Source organism: Apteryx rowi, unplaced genomic scaffold (genome assembly GCF_003343035.1).
Source record: "Apteryx rowi isolate R43461 unplaced genomic scaffold, aptRow1 scaffold_69, whole genome shotgun sequence".
In the NCBI taxonomy this organism is placed as follows: Eukaryota; Metazoa; Chordata; class Aves; order Apterygiformes; family Apterygidae; genus Apteryx; species Apteryx rowi.
The window spans coordinates 1,076,780-1,093,568 of record NW_020450971.1 but is presented as its reverse complement, the minus strand read 5'-3'; the positions used below and the strand labels follow the sequence as shown (position 1 = coordinate 1,093,568).

Sequence of the window (16,789 nt, the reverse complement as noted above, 5' to 3'; positions counted from 1 at the left end):
CTCCTCGTGCGCCCATTTCTCCCTGCTCGGGGAGGGAAAGTCGAGGCGGGCACCCGCCGGCGCCGGCTCCCGCCGGACAGTCCCCGCAGCCCGCTCGGCTGCTCGCCGGCTTTACCTAAAAACCCGGCTGCGTTGCGAGCCCCCACCCCAGCGGCGCTGGCTCATCCTTCGGGGAAAGAGGGAGACCGCCCTGAGGGAAATGATGTAAAAATGCCTTCAAGATGCCTTTTCACTTCTTTTTATTTAATTCCATAAATAGTTTCATAAGGCTCAGTGTCTTTACAACACTTTTTTTCAACACTTTTTTTTTTTCGTTTGTTCGTTTTATACACACAACTTTGACACTTGTTTGACAGGGTCAAACAGTCCAATATAAACAAAATAATAAAACTGGCAAGTGCGGATCAGCTGGGTTACCAAAATCCTTTTTTTTTTTCTTTTTTTTTCTTTTTTTTTTTTGCTCTTACTGTTAAAACCCCAAAAGCACTAAAATATCAGTATTTGGCTTCAAACTAGAATTTTAAAAACCTTTTTTTTTTTTTTTTAATTCTCTGCTACAAGTCCCTGTCGTCATAGTGCCTTTAAACTCCTACAGACTCTTCTTTGCTTCTCAAGGAAAAATAAGCTTGGTGATGCCATGCAGAACTTACAATAGCTACTAAATATACATGTTCCCTGAAATGTAGCTGCAATGAAAAGATGACAGAGCATAAAGAGAACAAAACCAGAAACCCAAAGCACCACAGTGTACTATCAATAACATTGCAATGGACGGCCGGTGACCGTCCGGAAACTGAAACAAAATTTCAAATATATTTTTCTATGTATTATTCTCTATTTACAACTGTTAGATGCACCTAGGTTGGTTCTCGTTTGCGCTTTTTTGGAGAGGGCGGGGAGGCGAAAGTCTTGAATTTAGATCCTCTGTTCTAGTGTCTAGGTCAAGGGGTGATGCGAGTCATTTACCTAGGGAAGAGGGTTGGGTTCTGTTTTTTAATGACTATTATTTTTTTATATATATATATATAAACATATATATATATAGTTCCAGCCAGAGAAATACCGCAAACAGGTAGGTTTGTTACAACTGTCTCGTTTTCTGCGTGTGGCATGGTTATGCGGGTCCCTCCTGTCTGGCATCGAAATGAAAGTCTCTATCGGCTGCCCGGTCAAAAGGACCCAACCTGACGGCGGCCGAGCCGTGGCCGGAGCGCCGGAGCCCGCGCGGCCGCCCGGCCCTGCTCCCTAGCGGGAAAGCCGCGGCAGGCAGCAAGGGCGGCACCGCTGCTGGTTCTTCTTGGCGCCACCGCGCCACCTCTTGCAGCGCCTCGGCAATTTATGGAGGGGAAGAGCTTGCTTGAACGTCCTGACCGAGAGCCAAGCCCCTGCTTTCCTCTGGAGCAAACGCCTGCATCTGCGCCGCCGGCCACCCGGCTGGGGCAAGGGCTCTAGCAACGCTAGTGTGGCTTGGCTTGCCGGTTAAGAAAGGAGCTGCGAGTCCAACAAGTGGCCTTGTCAGATCGAGCGCGTCTTGATTTATGATGCAAATAATGGTGTGGCGGTGGTGTTTCTTTTTTCCTAGTGCTGAATATTTAGGAAGCATCTTCTCATAAAAATTATGGATGTCTCATTCTCACTCTCTGAGGCACAAAACAGTAAATGAACAGGCTTAACTAATGTGCTTGTTACTTTTTTTTTTCTTTTTTTTTTCCCCTAAGCAATTAAAAAGGCAAAGGAATAAGTGAAATTTCATCATGCTGACAATATTTTGCAATCTCTCTCTCTTTCTCTCTCTGTCTCTCTGCAGCTCTCTCCAGCCATTCAGCAACTGTACGATGCTTCAGTCCACTTCTGCGAACCAAACTCAGTCACTTCCCTAAACACCCAGGCTGTTCAACAAGCAAAATAATAATCGCTGCATATTCTGGATTAATATCTGAGCATAAAAATGCAGAGATACAAAAGAGCATTAAAATCAGTTCTGATTGATAGAAAAGGGTGTTGCCTCCTATCTGGAAATCCTGGCGTTTACCTGTTGCCTACTGCCGGTTGCAGCGGGGAGACGCTTCCCCTCTGCAACCCTGCTCGGGCTTTCCTGCTTATCGGTAATTTCTAGGTTACTAAAAAGTGCTGAGATTATGGTTGTGCTTAAATAAAAAAAATATATAGTCACTGCCTTGTAAAATGCTCTGAAAGAGAACAGGCTTCATGGAAATACTGAAATCGCACTCTCGGCTGGTCTCCCCAATTTCTTGTTTTTCTTAAGGGAGAAAAAAATGCATCTCCATGCTAGGTGGCCCAGGGTTGCTTATAAGGTGCGTGAGATTCACAGCAACGCAACAACTACCATGATCAATCATTTCATCCCACATTTGCAAAGGAGCTTGCAAAACAGCTCTGCAAAGCTTCAAGTTCATCCTCTAACACTGGTTAAATAGTCTCATTTGTCCAAGCAAAAAAAAAAAACCATCCTAGGGCACAATAATTTGTTTTACAAGCTTAAACAGAAGCTTTTGGGCTTGCAAAGAAATGCACCGAAGGCTGAAATCGTAGCAGGCGGCTTTGAAATCACAGCTATGAACCTCCAGAGTGAGAAAAAGAGAGAGAAAGAGACCAAGAGAGTTTAAGCTGATTCCTATCGAGCCCACTGACAGCGCTACACCTCTGCTCGACCATTGCTCCAGGTTGGATTCAACCCATCGCTGCTCTGGATCAGGTCACGCGACCACGGCCGCGTGGCGAAACTCCTCGGGCCGCATCGAGGCCACGGCGAGCCCTTCTGCTGCTACAGCCCGCATGCGTTGCATAGCAGGTGGCTACTCCCAATCACTTAAGCAACGATCCTGAAGCTAACGGGTGGCTACTGGCAGCTAACAGCTCGCTTGGCAGGTCGGGGCCCGAAGCGAAGCCGGGAGCTCACGGGGAAGAGCGGAGGGCGGTGGTGGTCCTCGCTCCGGGATCACTGCTCCTCTGAACAGCCATCAGTGCTTCGCTAGAGCAGGGCTGTGCAGGCGTGAGCGTGGCCGGCAGGATGGGACCTTAGTTCCTGAAGGAAGAAAACCGGCCATTCGGTGGAGCCTAATAGCCAATTTTCCGCTAGCTAGAATGGAGGGCGTGAAGCCACCAATTTTTAAGCTTTTATCTTTGCGTAGGAGACAAAGATAGCAGTGGGCATTTCAGGGTTGTGGCTCGGCTTCGAAAGAAAACAAAATCCAAACCAAACGCAACCCCACGGAAAGAAAAACGGGACGCCAAAGAAACGGAAGCCCCCGCTGTTCTTTTCTCAGCCTTGCTCCGAGCATGAGCAAATCACACCGCACTGAGAAAAAGACAGCGCTTAAAGGAAAAATAAACCAAAAAATCGAAAAAAAAAAGAAAAAAGCGAGACATCAACTAAGGAAAACCCGCTCACTTCCTAAAAAGCCCTTCGACTCGCTTCCCCCTGCCCACGAGGAAACAGGTAAAGCCAGAGAAATGCTGCGCAGCAGAGCACGGTGCACGACAGAGCACATCCAGACAGGCACGAGTTGGACCGGGCAGCGCGGGACGGCGGGGGGCAGGGGCAAGGGACGATGCTCTTCCTCGGCACGACGACTCCGGGCAGAGCCAGGGACGGGCCGGAGAGGGAGGGAGAGGGAGCAGCGATCTCCCGCCGCTCCGCAAAACAGACAACATCCCCCCCCCCGCCCCCCGCCATAAATAAAATCAAATAAAATATACACCAGTGCAGTCCACGAGGAACTTCGGCGACGAACTCACACAAGCGAGAAAGCGCTCTGGGATGCCAATGGCGACTTGAATGAAAATGAAGAAGGACGGGACAAAACCAAAAACAAAAAAAAAAATTACGTCCGACCAATGGAATAAAATAAAATAGGTCACATGATTAGAAATCATTGGTGCTTCCTAGTATCTAGTAGCAGATTGCTTCCCAAAAACAACAAAAAAAGTTTTTGGTCCTTCTATATATATACATATATATATATACGTGTGTGTGCATATATATATATATGTATACATATTTAGTTGCAACAGTGCTTCTCCGAAAAAAGGTCCATCTATAAATATAATTTTATTTATTTTTATTTTTAATTTTTAGGTTTTTTTTAAGTTTAAAATTCTCCGTCTCACTCTACGTATTATTTTTTGAATGGCGTTAACCTGCTGAAGTTTTGCCAGAATGGTGACTGGCTGCGTTTGGGTTCGGTGAACTCGAAGACCTGGGCCTGGGATATGCCATCTGTCACCATGTACTGTCCCTGATTTAATGGATCCTGGGGTGGTGGGTAGGCTGGAGGAACCGACCTGGAGTAGCTGACACCTGCATCGATGATTGGGGGGAAAAAGAAACAGATCAGTCAAAGTGCAATGGGGTCAATCGTCGTTCTTCGTCATGCTAGCGCTTCTCAACAACCAGGGTCCCGACGAGCGGGGAGCTGGGCCAGAGACGGCAAATCTACGGACGGCATCGGCAGCTGCCGCGGGTCTCGCCTTGGAGGCCACCTACGCTAGGCAACGGGTTGACGGCTCGGAGAAGACGCTTGACTTCTGCGTAACGGGCAGAGCGGTGCTGGCCCTCGCGGAGAAGTCCCGCGCCGCCTAACGGCCCTCGGACGCACGGCCAGGCCCGCGGGACCATCCCTCGGGCCGGGCGAGGGCGGCCGGCGGCGTCCTTCGACCCCACTCCCAGGTTTCGGCCTCGCTCTTTCCAAGCTCGGGCGCTCCCCCCGCTCCCCTCGGGAAGCCCCTCGCGGCGGGAGCGAGGGCAGCCGGCCCCGTCCTTCCGGCGGCCGCGGCGGGACTTGCCCGGAGGGTTTCCGTTCCGTTCGCCCTCCGGCATGGCCGCTTCCGCTCGGTCCGAGCGGGCCGCGAGGGGCGGGCTGGTGGGGCGAGACCTTCCCGCGGCGGGAAGGGGGCGCGGGGCCTTTCCCCCGGGGAGCGGCGGCCGGGGCGGGCCGGCCGCCACGCGGGACGGGGCGGGAAGCGCGCCTCGGGGCGAAGGGCGCGGGGAAGCGGGCTGCCGGAAGCTCTGGCCGTCTGCGGATGGCCTCCGCGGCCCGCGGGCCCGCTCTTCTTTCCGCGGGCCGGCCGGCTTCGCGCGGGGCAACCTCGAGGTGACCGCCTGCCCTGGCTTCAACCGCGGGTGCCGGGCGACTCTGCCCAAGGAGACCAGTGTCCTCATCTGGAAAGCGGGGTAGTACGACCCACCTACCTCACACGAGGGTTGTGAAGCTAAATTAATTAATGTTTGTAAAACGCTTTGAGATCCTCGGCTGGGAAGGTGCTAGAGAAGGCAAAATACGGTGATTAGCACCCAGGTACCACAGCAACGTGTGCACGAGAAACGCGGCTCTTTGCACCCGGTCAGCGGTTCCTAGCCCCGCACAGACGCATGCTCTGCGGGAGCAGCGCTCGGCGGCCCTGCGACGGGAAGGGCTGCGCGCCGCAGGTACTTACAGGCAAAGGAATAAGCCTCGCAAAGTGCACGCGCCGAGTTCAGCCGACAACTTTTATACGTTGCCGCATTGTAATCCGGGACCTCTTTTTGATACGAAGCTAAGGCTTTAGTACGGCAGGAGAGAGAATTAATTCGCTTCCCCTTGCTGCAGAATTTACCAGTCCCGAGCTGTCAAAAACCCCCAAAGGTTCAGACTGAACAGAAATATCATCTTGACTATGCCTAACTGGTTTCTTCTTCTTTACAGCAAATACCCTCAAGCCATGCAGCTCTCCGTCCACTGTAGGGAGGAACCAAGACCTTTCCTTACAGCGGACAAAACCTGCTCCATGATTCATTACTTATTAATCTTTAACAGGTTCATCACAGTTAACGTTTCAAAGTTAGCTGGAAAGAACAATCTGGAGATGCGTTTGTATCTGGATTCTGGAATCTGAACTTACTCAGCAACTAGTTTTCTGCTTTTGTACTTTATCTAGCTCTCCACTTTATCTTTCCCAACCTCCTCTCTCCCACAAGAAGCCTGCCAAGAAGAACGCAAACCCCACAGAGCCCTTGCTGTTCTGAGGACAAGTCCAAACGGGATTGCTTCCAGGATGCCTTGGACAGCTTCTGGACCATCCTTGCTGGCTGGGCCCAACTGTAAATTTGAATTTGCCACCCTGTGTGATTCAAGCCAATGATGTCCCATAAGGGCAGGGCATGAACTCATCTCTGCCCTCTCTCTTCCATCCCTTCTCCTTCTACCACTGTCCTGCTCTGAGTTTCCTTGCCAGAGGGCAATTCAACGGGTGGCCAATGTAACCAGTCGCAGAGTCTGCTCTGGAGAGCAAACTCTATCCCTGCACCCTTACAACAGTGCAGACATACTCCTGGAGACCACCAGCCATTAGTGCTCCGGGATTACCACTTCTCCCAGATGAGGAGAGGTTGGAGAGGACTTCTAGGGTCTCTGGGGAGGTCAGGATCTGGAATAGGTCCCTTATGTGGCTGAAGCTGGGAAATGTATCTTCTTCTGTCTGGTAAGGGACTTGGATCTTTGGCTGACCCAAAGGACCACGTATTACTTTAATGGGAAATAGTCCTTGTGCAACCAGGGTTATTAACTAATGTTCCACAACATGAAAGAGCTGTGAATCTAAAGCTGCTATTAAGGGACATACAGCAATTGTTTCTAGCTTTGGAAGACCTTAAAAACACATTTCTTTAATGACATGGCCCAATGGCTTTTGCATCCTGCGGCTGCAGAAGGACAGTCAGTCTCATGATGTATCCAGCCTGCCCTGCTGAGCAGGTCTGAGCTCTTTATTGTCACTAAACCAATTTGTGGAGGGTGAACTAATGTATTTTAATCACGACATAGAAGTGCTGAGAAACCTCCTGGATCAGCAAAATTTTATGCGCTTGGAGGGATGAAGAAGTGGAGAAAGAACAGCCTGGCTGAAGCCCACTGAAATCCATGGAGTTACGCTGCAAAGCATATACTCCATAGCCTGTCTTCTCCAAAAGAGAGCAAGGCAGACTCCCCTGGCCAGATCACCAGCAACCCCCCATGGGAACGTATACGTCCCCTTGGAACATATCTGCATATACGCTGCCGCTTTCCTCAGTAAAGAAACTCAGACCTACACTCTCCAAGTTGTTTATGTGGCTCTGCATGCATAATTGCTGTGTGTTTGTAGGCATGCAAATAAAAACATTTGTGCTCTGGAAAATCAGGCTGAGAAGTCCATAATAATACGTTTTCTTGTGCAATTGTCATACAGCACTTTGCAATAGCTAGAGATGCCGCAAGAAGGGCTTTTAGAGATATCCACTTTCTTGACAAGGTGGAACACAGGAATTATGTGGGGGGAGGAGGAGGGAAATTCACCCAATCCGAACACCTTCAAAGCCTGAGAAAGAGCAATTCTGGGAAAAACTGTGACAGGTTGGTATTTTTGTATTCTATACTGAAGTAGTTTGTTCCCTCACCAGAACTCGGGGCTATTGTGCAAAATTGTCTCTGGAGGGATTTTTTTTATATGCAAAGCCCTAACTCCACTGCAATTCAGCTGAAAAAAATGAGCAAAGCTCTTTTCCAATGCCATTTTGGGCTGCTGGGTGCACAGAATTCAAAACTCAAAGGAGAAGAATCGATAGCTAAGTAATGATTTCTAGACACAGCTGCTGTGCTGCCTTTCCTAGGTGCAAGAAAGCAGCCATATCCCAACGCCCAGACTTGGAGCTCCTTCTGCTGGTTCATACATAATTCTGCACTGTAGCAGACCATGAAGCTTGCAGCTGCACAGTGAGATCGTTCAGTAGGGTGGGGGCTGTGGAAATCTGTTCAGAATGAGCAAAAAGAAAACTCTGGGGTTTATAAGCTGGCTAGACAAAACTGGCAGAGAGAGATGATGCACTGTCAGTTGAAATCATGGCTTTTTTTAGTGCCAGACAACGTCACTTCGAATCATCTGGATTTCTCAGATCAGGGAAACAATTGCAGCGATTTAAAACTGTCTCTTTTTTCCTCTAGTTCCCTTTTTTCAAAGTGTCTCTCGTGCTTGGAGTTACCGTAGGAACCCCAAACAATATTTCCAATAGGAACTAGCACTGGAAGATTTTGGAGCGAGCTATTAACTCCCAGGCATCCCACATGGATTTGTGCCGACAGACCCAGTTATAATCTAGGACAGCTACATTAACACCGTGCTGTGCCAGAGTTAATACAAAACATACACAGAACACACTTCTATTTGCCAATATACAACCATGAAACCTTCCCTTACAAGATGTTTATTCCATCCTCAGCCTGTTAAGATTTTATCTCATACTTTCACGAGCTATTTTGTATGTTTTTCTTCTACCTACCCATCTAGACATCACGCTGTTCATTAGCAGGGTTAGGTGGGAGATAATAAAATATCAACACCTGCTCTCTGTACTGGCCAAGCCTGGGACTCTGCTGGTAGAAAAGGAAGCAGCAGTGCTACACCGGGAAGCTTTCACGTCCCTTTGCTCTCAATAGCACCTACGGCAACTTGCATCTCTCCAGAGACATGCTCAAAACCCTCATAAATTAACCCTCCTCATGGCCACCGTAACTCCCATGCAACGTGGGGCAGCAGGGAACGCACCTCAAGAACACTAGGCGTTGTACGGTTAAATACTCCCGCAACAGCGACGAGTGAAAGAAAGAACACGAAGCGGTCATGGCTGAACAGCCCTTTGCCCTTCTTCAGCACATTTCAACAGAGGATCTCAAAGCACTTCTCCACTATTCATTGAGTTGCTGTGACATTTAGAGTTGGCAGACTGCTCGGTGTCCGACAGTATTTCTGCTCCCTGACTGCAGAACTAGCTTTTAGAGCAAGAGGGGTAGCTAGGGGCTGCGACTAGGAAACGCTGCCTCAGACGGCAGTCCTGATCAGCCACCTACTTCCTCAGTTGTTGCTTGCACGCTAAACTACCCAGCTCAAATGTTATCATACTCACCCAATTCAAGAGGAATTTAAGTGGTGCATTAGCCATGGCTCTTTAAACAGCAGGGGATTTTACTCAACAGCCTTGCAGAGGTATTACCAGGAACGGTACCCGGTGATGAGATGTGCCTTAGCTCCTTTTTCTAACCACTAGCCTCCCTTCTCCATTTGGGGGAAGAGGAAGGGAAAAGGGCCAGCTGCTCCTCTGGGGGGACCTTGCAGCCTTTAGAAATGTGACAGAGGGAAATAACGGCCTCGTGTCCTGGCTAATCCACAGCCAAGCGCAGTATCTACAAATACTGAGGTAACTTCACCTTCCTGAGTATATTTATCAAGTCTGTTACTGCAACCTGGTGTTATTAGACTAGACGTTAAGATAATGATTCCTCATGTGATAAGCAAGAGCTAAATGAGGCAAGATGGAATAAATTATACCAGGGCATTATCAATCAAAGCCAGGTGAAAACTAATTTATCCCATCCTGTAATTATATAGTCTCCATCTCCTCCAGCACTGTGTACACTGATAGCAAAGATCACTCCATCTATTGCATCGATATGAAGAGGTCACTTCATCCATCACTTCCCTGAAATGCAGCCTCTCCTGGGCTGAAGAAATGCACCCAGCTACACTATCCCCTATCTAAAACACCACATCAAACTGAAACTGCAGGAGAATCTGGGTTGACAGACTTACTGAAGTTGGTTTCTCAACATGACGCTGATGTCAACACCTAGACTCTTCAAATAAGGGCTTTGGGATTGCTGGAAAACCCAAGAGATCCATTTCACATCTCACCAAAAAGATCCCTCTGGAGAATTTGCTCAGAAGCATGTGCCCACTGCAGAGTCACTGATGCCAATCTCAGAGGTCTCGCACCCTGGAATTTATTCCTGATTTGCTTAGTTTGTAAATCTGACCAAATCTCAGATAAAACTACTGACTCCAATCAGGTTAGTAATTACTCCACTGAGAAGTCATCTATCTAGATGATCATCAGTGAGACTAATAAGTGCTTTGGTGAGCCCTAGATAGTCACTGCATAATCACCTTGGCTGTGTTTTGGCGGTTCTGGTTGGGGTCTCTAATTTACAGGCAATGGGATGAGCGCTAGGATTTCTCTGAATCCATGGGGAAGCAGTACTGAGAACATGGTTAGCTCCATTCCTTCACCTACGCTGTGGGAAGCTTTGTAAAAAAAGGACAACAACCTTGATTATCTGAAAATGCAAATGCTCCTCTTCATTTTAAAGAGGTTACTTTATGTGTTGCTCAGTCTCATTCATTCCCCCCAAGGCTATGTCTACACATGAGAACAGGATGGGGAACCATGCCAGGGCCACGTCAATCTGGCTAGCAATGAAGATGCAGTAGCATAGGCTCAAACACTCAGGAAAAACTGCAGGAGGCACCTAGAAACTCTGTTACCCAGCAAGACCTGTCCTAGCCAGTCAGATAAAGCCAGCAGAGGTACCTTAGCACTCAGTCATCTCACCTGCATTTTGCTAGGGAGACTTGCTGTGGGACAGCTTGAACTGCAAAAAGGTTGAGATATCCGAGAAAAGGTGTTGGGTGTTTGGGTCAGGGCTTTTATGGGCGAGTTAGCCACAAGCTCAAGTCATCAGAAGGGAAGAAGTCAGCAGGAAAATGCAGTGACTCAGAGCAAGTTTTACTGGAGGCCCAAGCAGTTCATGCTGGCTGAAGATTTAACCCCTACTGGGATATACATAGCTGGGTGTTTATGGGCAGACTGAATGACAGATGGAGCTCAGCATCCATCTAAGTCCACGACTAGGTGGGGGGGTGATTGAATATATGTTTCCCTCCTGCCAAAAGTGCCCAAACCACCAGCCTGAAGAGTAGTGTGGGTCAGGGGCATCTGCTTTGGTGAAGCTGTGGCACAGCACAGAAGAGACAACACAGGACAGAAGGGGCTGACTCCTAGCATGGGTTTGCAGCACTCGCCTGCGAGGGGGAAACCCTCCCATCTAGCACTTTACCCTAAGGTCACTCGTATTACTTTGAACAGCCATTTCACACCAAACTGGAAACATTCATGGGAAACGGTGCTTTGAGATTGGGCTCACGTTACTAGGCACCGCAATCTGCAATCACCGATAGCTTCTAGGATCGTGAGCAAAGACACCTTACACCCTCGAAGGAAGGAGACAGACTACGTGCTGCCCTGCGTGGGGACGCATGAGGCCATAACTGAGCATCCGGTAAGGGACTGAAAGCTTCTGAGAGCTGCAAACACTAAGCGTTGCAGCGGAGATTAAAAGCAGCTATCGCAAAAGCAGCTCTTGACGGGCTGAGGCACTAAAGAAGCACTGGAGCCTGGTGTTTTCAGACACTTAGAAATGGCAAATGTACCCTGGATAATCCTGGCTCTACATTAAAGATGGACTGGAGATCCACTGGGGATCCATTTTCCAGGCAACTTTAGCCTCGTTTTCACTGTTTTAGTCAATTATAAGTGTAATTTTGGAAGCACAACCTGACGCGATCTTAATGTCTCGCTTGTCAGTGCAGGCAGCAAAGGTCCTCAGTGGCAGCTGGACTTATCTGCAGAAGAACTGCACGCTTGATTGTCTGTAGCTTAAAAAGGGTTGTGGGGATTTTTGTTGTTTTTGTAAATCAAGCCAAATAAATCTCTTATTTTACTATTTCTAGGAGACACCACACTGAATTCTATTCCCTGACACTGAAAGAAGCTAAAGGGCTGTAACCAAGAGGCAAAATCTTAAACAATCAATGCAAAACAAAAAATAATAATAATAAAAAACCATGAAAACCAGCCCTTTTCCCTGTCTGCTGCGAAGGAGCACAGCCAACACTACCCGTTTGCTCTATGTCTAATGGACTTAAAGCAGGCAGAAAATTGGTTTAATGCTGTCTTAAGGCACCTGGTCTAATATCCCTCCATTTTGCCCCATGCAATATGTAGTGCAAACCCTAGTGTATTGCTGAAATCTCACCTTGCTCATCGGGACATCGACCTGGCAGGGACCTTGGCACTGCGGGCCTGGTCTCGCCAAATATCTTTCAAAACGCAAGGAGCTGTGCTACCCGAATAACGTTTCCATTAGCTTAGGGGGCAGAGTTTTGGGTTCTTCTCTCGGTACCAGCTGAGCTCACCGCCTCTCCCTCGCCTACCGCAGCGAGCCGCAGCTGAAACGCTGCTTTTTAACGGGCACGGCAGCTAGCGCCGGAGGAATGCTTTGGGGAGGCAGGGCACAACGGTGCATGAAATAAGTCGTGGTTTTACACTATGTGAAAAATGTTTTCCTGCTTCGCCTCTGCCAAAGCTGATTGCGTTTTTCCATTTCACCTCCTTAACGGCCTTTCTCTCTTCCTTAAGTATTCTGTGACAGGGAAATTACCACTGTTTCCCATCGAATAGGTGGAGGGAACGACTGAGCCAATCTAGAAACAAGCCTGTTAATAGACATCTGCCGGCACAGGAACGGGGCTCTCGGCATGTCGGGGCAGACTATAAAGCCCTCAAGTCTGGCGGTAACCACTGTCCAGCAAAGGTCTTAACTCGAAATGGATAAATAGTTCTGCTGGAGCTGGGGGAAACGTTCCTATTCCTGAAGTGCTTCCCTGCTCTCAGGATGGAACTGATGCTCCAGAAGCAACTCAAAGCCCCTTGCAGCGCCTCTGCCTCGCTGCGGGATGCTGCCGTGGAAAGCCCAGGTGCCCAGGTGCCCGCAGCCGGCACCCTTCCTGACGCCCGCCTGTCTGCCTGTCCGCCTTTCCGGCAAAAATCCTGCGGGCGCTGCATGCAAAATGCACATGGAGCGATTAAAAAGGTCAGTCCCTGAAAACCATGTCCCGGGAAGGTCCTCCTGCTGCCGCGCAACGCCGCGGGCTCCCCGCTGCAGGAGCTCGCGCCTCGCGTTGGGCTTGGGGCAAACGCACCCGACAAACCACTTTCCTCCGAGTAAGAAACCCACTAGTTTGACTTTGGCAAAGCGTTCAGTGCCAGCACCTCCTCGAATGAACTTGAGATTGGGCTACGATTACTACAGCGTAGGACAAGAGAGGCAGAGCGGCTAATTGAACGATGCTCTTTGCTGTTATTCCAGAACTCATGTGTTAGGCAAAGCAGCGAGGCTTCGCTTAACTCGACGCTCTGAGTCTGACGGAGTCGCGGTCGGACTCGAGGACTTCATCTCATAAAAAGCATTCCCAGTGTTATGGCATAAGCTCATTCTGCACAAAGAAAGGCTGACTGATGTTCTGGGGAGGTAGGAGCTAATTAATTTTAAATCAGAGGAGCTGAGGATAATACCCCCCCACACACTTTTTCATCTCAGAGAGAGAGAGAGAGAGCAAAAGAAAGAGAAAGAGAGAAGATAAGAGAGCAATTGCTGTGTAAGAAATAAATACAGTTAGGCATATTATGCTTGTCAGGATGCAAGTACAGTGATTTAATTGGGAGCACTGGTAGGCATGCTCAGGCACTTTTGAGTTGTGTCAGTTAATGATCAAACAGTAAAATTATTAATTAATTAATAGCTTAATTAATTAATAATATAATCGAATGGTTAAATCGCAAATAACAATTAAAACTGGCTTTGTTACGGCCGCCATGCAAGTCAGGTTCTGTAATTTTCCAGCTGCCATAATTTCAGTGATAGCTTCCGTGCTAAGGGAAAAGCATGCAAGAGGTGAGGGGCAAATCTGCTCAGCTGATCTCGTGATAGTAGCCTGCACTGTAGGTACATCGTATACGATAGGTGTTCCTGGGCCCGTTTTGGGGTGTATGCATATTTTGAGCTTAGAAAATCTGGCCAGGAGAGCTTTTAGAGAATGTTTCAGAAGACAACATAGGGAGTTAGTAGCGAGGAGAAGACCAATGACGATGGAGAGACACAGCAAACCGATGTGTTTACAGTTGGCCTAGCGAACCACTACTGGACCAGCAAAGCCAGTAGACAACAAATAGGTGAGGCAGAAAGCAAGGAGCTCCTTCGACTTGCAAAAAATAACCCAAAGCCTGTACTGAATGGGGAAGAATCTGCCCGGGACTGACAACATCTAAGAAATGATGAGTTCTCGCAAAACCCATTTAAAGGCCTGGGTGTGCCAAGGTACTTTGGTAACTAATCAGTATGCCTGTGACTTTGGGAAGCTTGGGGAAACTTGAAAAATGACCTCCCTGACTTTCCCTCCGTAGTTCCTATTTCAAAACCTGTAGCTGCAAGAGTTATTGCAAGAGATGAGTAGCACTGGCCTTTCAGCCAGTTGCAACTCGGTTTAACATCTAGCATGGCATTTCTTAGTTGGCTGTAGTCTGCCTGCGCCGGGAAATGAATCCGACGTTAGAGATATATAATGTCTGGACTAGGATGCTTTACTTCCTAGAGCTGCTGCGACTGTGCTGTCCTTAAAAAGTTATAGGTAGCCCAAGGGAATACGGGCCCCCCCCTCTCCAAAAGCAGGAAAGGGGTAGATCTCTTATTGGCTCCAGCATTTTAACCATCTTCCTTTCTTTTCTAACGGGAGCCTTTGGGTGTTAGGAAAAGCCCCCGCCGACATCTCCGCACTCACTCCCATTGCAGCCTGAGATAAACGACTGCGTGTGTTTAGTCCGAGGATCGGCGAGCGGTTTCTGCCCCCAGGGACAGCTTCCGGACACGAGACTGGAGACACGAGATCAAATTCATCTCTGGTAAAATTCCACTGGCTTCAATCGCGGTAGACCAGAGATTAATTTGGCCCACAGATACATTAAGAAAGGATACAAAGCACAAACGGTGTTTTATAAAAAAAAAAAAAAGAGAGAGAGAGAAAGGGAGGGGGAAAATTCAAGGGGAACGCTGGATCCTAGCCCAGCAGGATTCAGCCCAGCCCGCTCCACCCTCACATCACCTGGCACAGGGCATGTTGCCGGTTACCTTTTTGCTTACTGACTTTCCTTACTGTCATTGCCGCTTGCCGCTTTTGATTTTCAGAAATTTCAAAGCCTGAAAAAGGGAAGACGGCAAACAGAGTTCAGAAGATTGCTTACAAAGCCGCTTGTCCTTTCGGGGCGGTGGGGACGGGGGGATTTTCTGCACCGTTTAGCAAACACGGAACCCCCTCGGTGGCAAAGCCTCAGCCCGTGAGCTGTGTGTATGGGGAGGCGTTTTATTGAAAAGCAAATCAGCCTCGCAAGGAAAGGCCTCTTTATAATCTCGCTTGTGCAGGGACCGCATGAGACGTAAGATTAGACCCGTTATTATTTATACAGTATCATAAATATGCCCAGTGCTCTACAGATGAGCAGCACAAACTGATTTTGGTTACAGCCAATTTACGGGCTCATGCTGAGGGAAGGGCAAGGCCAGTAAGTCATCGACTTTCCTGCGTTCCTATCCTGCACAAGACATGCTTAATCAGAGCAAAAATGACGCAGCCAGGAGACTCTGAGGTTTCCCTGAGGGTAGGAGGCTGGAGACGTCTCTCTCCCAGCAATACCCACGGAGGTCCACTGGGTCCAGGCTTGAAGCTATGGGCAGAATTTGTTTGGGGATGGGCAAAAATACCAGTAACCAAATGGGAAAGATACCTATTTCATGACATCGAGACCAGCCAAAGACATTTGAACAATTTTGAACAGTAATTCTACAGAAAAAAAAAAGAAAAAAAAAAGGGCTTCTTCAACAGTTGGGGCTAATTTTAATATTACCATCAACCTCCTTTCAGATTCATTTCAGATTCCTCACCTATCTTTTCATCTTCTTGTACCATCTTCCTTTCTTCTCTGAAAGCTCTGAGCCATCGCAACTTCTCCTCCAGTTTCTTGGCAAAGAATAAGTGCATTTCCTCAGTCTCCTTGTTATGAAGTTTGAAGGCATTCTTCATGCTGACGTTGAAGTCATCATCTCTCCCATCCTCTATATCCACTACCTCGTACTTATCCATGTCTATGCGACCTTTGTAATACAGGATATCTCTTCGTATCAGGTCCTGTAGAGAAAAAAAGGAGAGATGGGCTGATCATAAGACACTTACAGAGCCTGAACCCAACAGAGAATTCATGGGAGGGTTGAAGAAAACAGGGAAGCAATGGTGAAATATGATCAAATTCTTAAAACCTCATCTGCCATGAACACATTTGCTGTTGGCTAAGTGAATAGGGTCGATTATAGGCATGACAGAAGAAAATATAAATCCTCAGGCTGCAGGATTTTGCTTGCGGGCATGAAGAAATGCCTCTGAGTAGGTAATGCACTTCCATCCTTTTCCATGGGTTTGATCTCTTCTAATGAAGCACATGCTGTGACCCCTGTTCCACAGGAGAAGAAGCTGGAAAATAAGGGTCTGATCGGGTTCCTATGCTGCAAAAGAGGCTGTGTAGAAGGGCAAGACTTGAGAAATCAGCTTGCGTATTTGTTTGGCAGTGCAAACTTGGTAGAGCAGCGCTCGGTGTTTTCAGAACCAAGTCTAAATGTCACAGGAGATGATGGGGTTTCTGCCACTTCTCCCCGGAGCTCATTTCCCAGTCTTTGAGAAGGCATCGGTGAGAAAATTACCCTGATTCTCAGTTCGGAGAATTCTTAGCTCATCTCTACCCCATCACCCGCTGGTTTTAACCTCATGGTCCAGCTCACATTTCTCTTTTTCCCTCCTGGACGTCTGCAGCCTTCAGAACGAAACTGGTTCGTCCTCGGCTGCTTTCTGAGGAGATCATCCCCGGCCTTTTTTTTTTTCAGAGACAGCTCACTTCTCAGTGTCAGGAAGGGGAAAGAAAAAGTAGTCTTTATTATTAATTTTTCTGAACTCCCAGGAAAACACCCACAGCTCCTGGGGCTCATTTCCACGCCGGCAGCCGCCTGCGCAGCAATGCTACGCACCAGCTCCCCGCATCCCCCCA

At 48.3% G+C, this 16,789-nt stretch overlaps 1 protein-coding gene across 2 annotated transcripts in view; it reads right to left on the bottom strand.

Moving 5' to 3' along the window:
- Positions 1–4,139: 4,139 nt before the first annotated feature.
- ARHGEF9 (Cdc42 guanine nucleotide exchange factor 9) overlaps positions 4,140–16,789 on the bottom strand; it is a 162,998-nt gene continuing 150,348 nt past the window's right edge. For both annotated transcript variants that reach the window (XM_026086292.1, XM_026086291.1), the window contains 3 exons: positions 15,639–15,882; positions 14,829–14,897; positions 4,140–4,321 (listed from right to left, as the gene is read on the bottom strand). In XM_026086292.1, coding sequence (XP_025942077.1) covers positions 4,140–4,321; positions 14,829–14,897; positions 15,639–15,882 — 495 coding nt within the window. The remainder of the gene's footprint in view (positions 4,322–14,828; positions 14,898–15,638; positions 15,883–16,789) is intronic.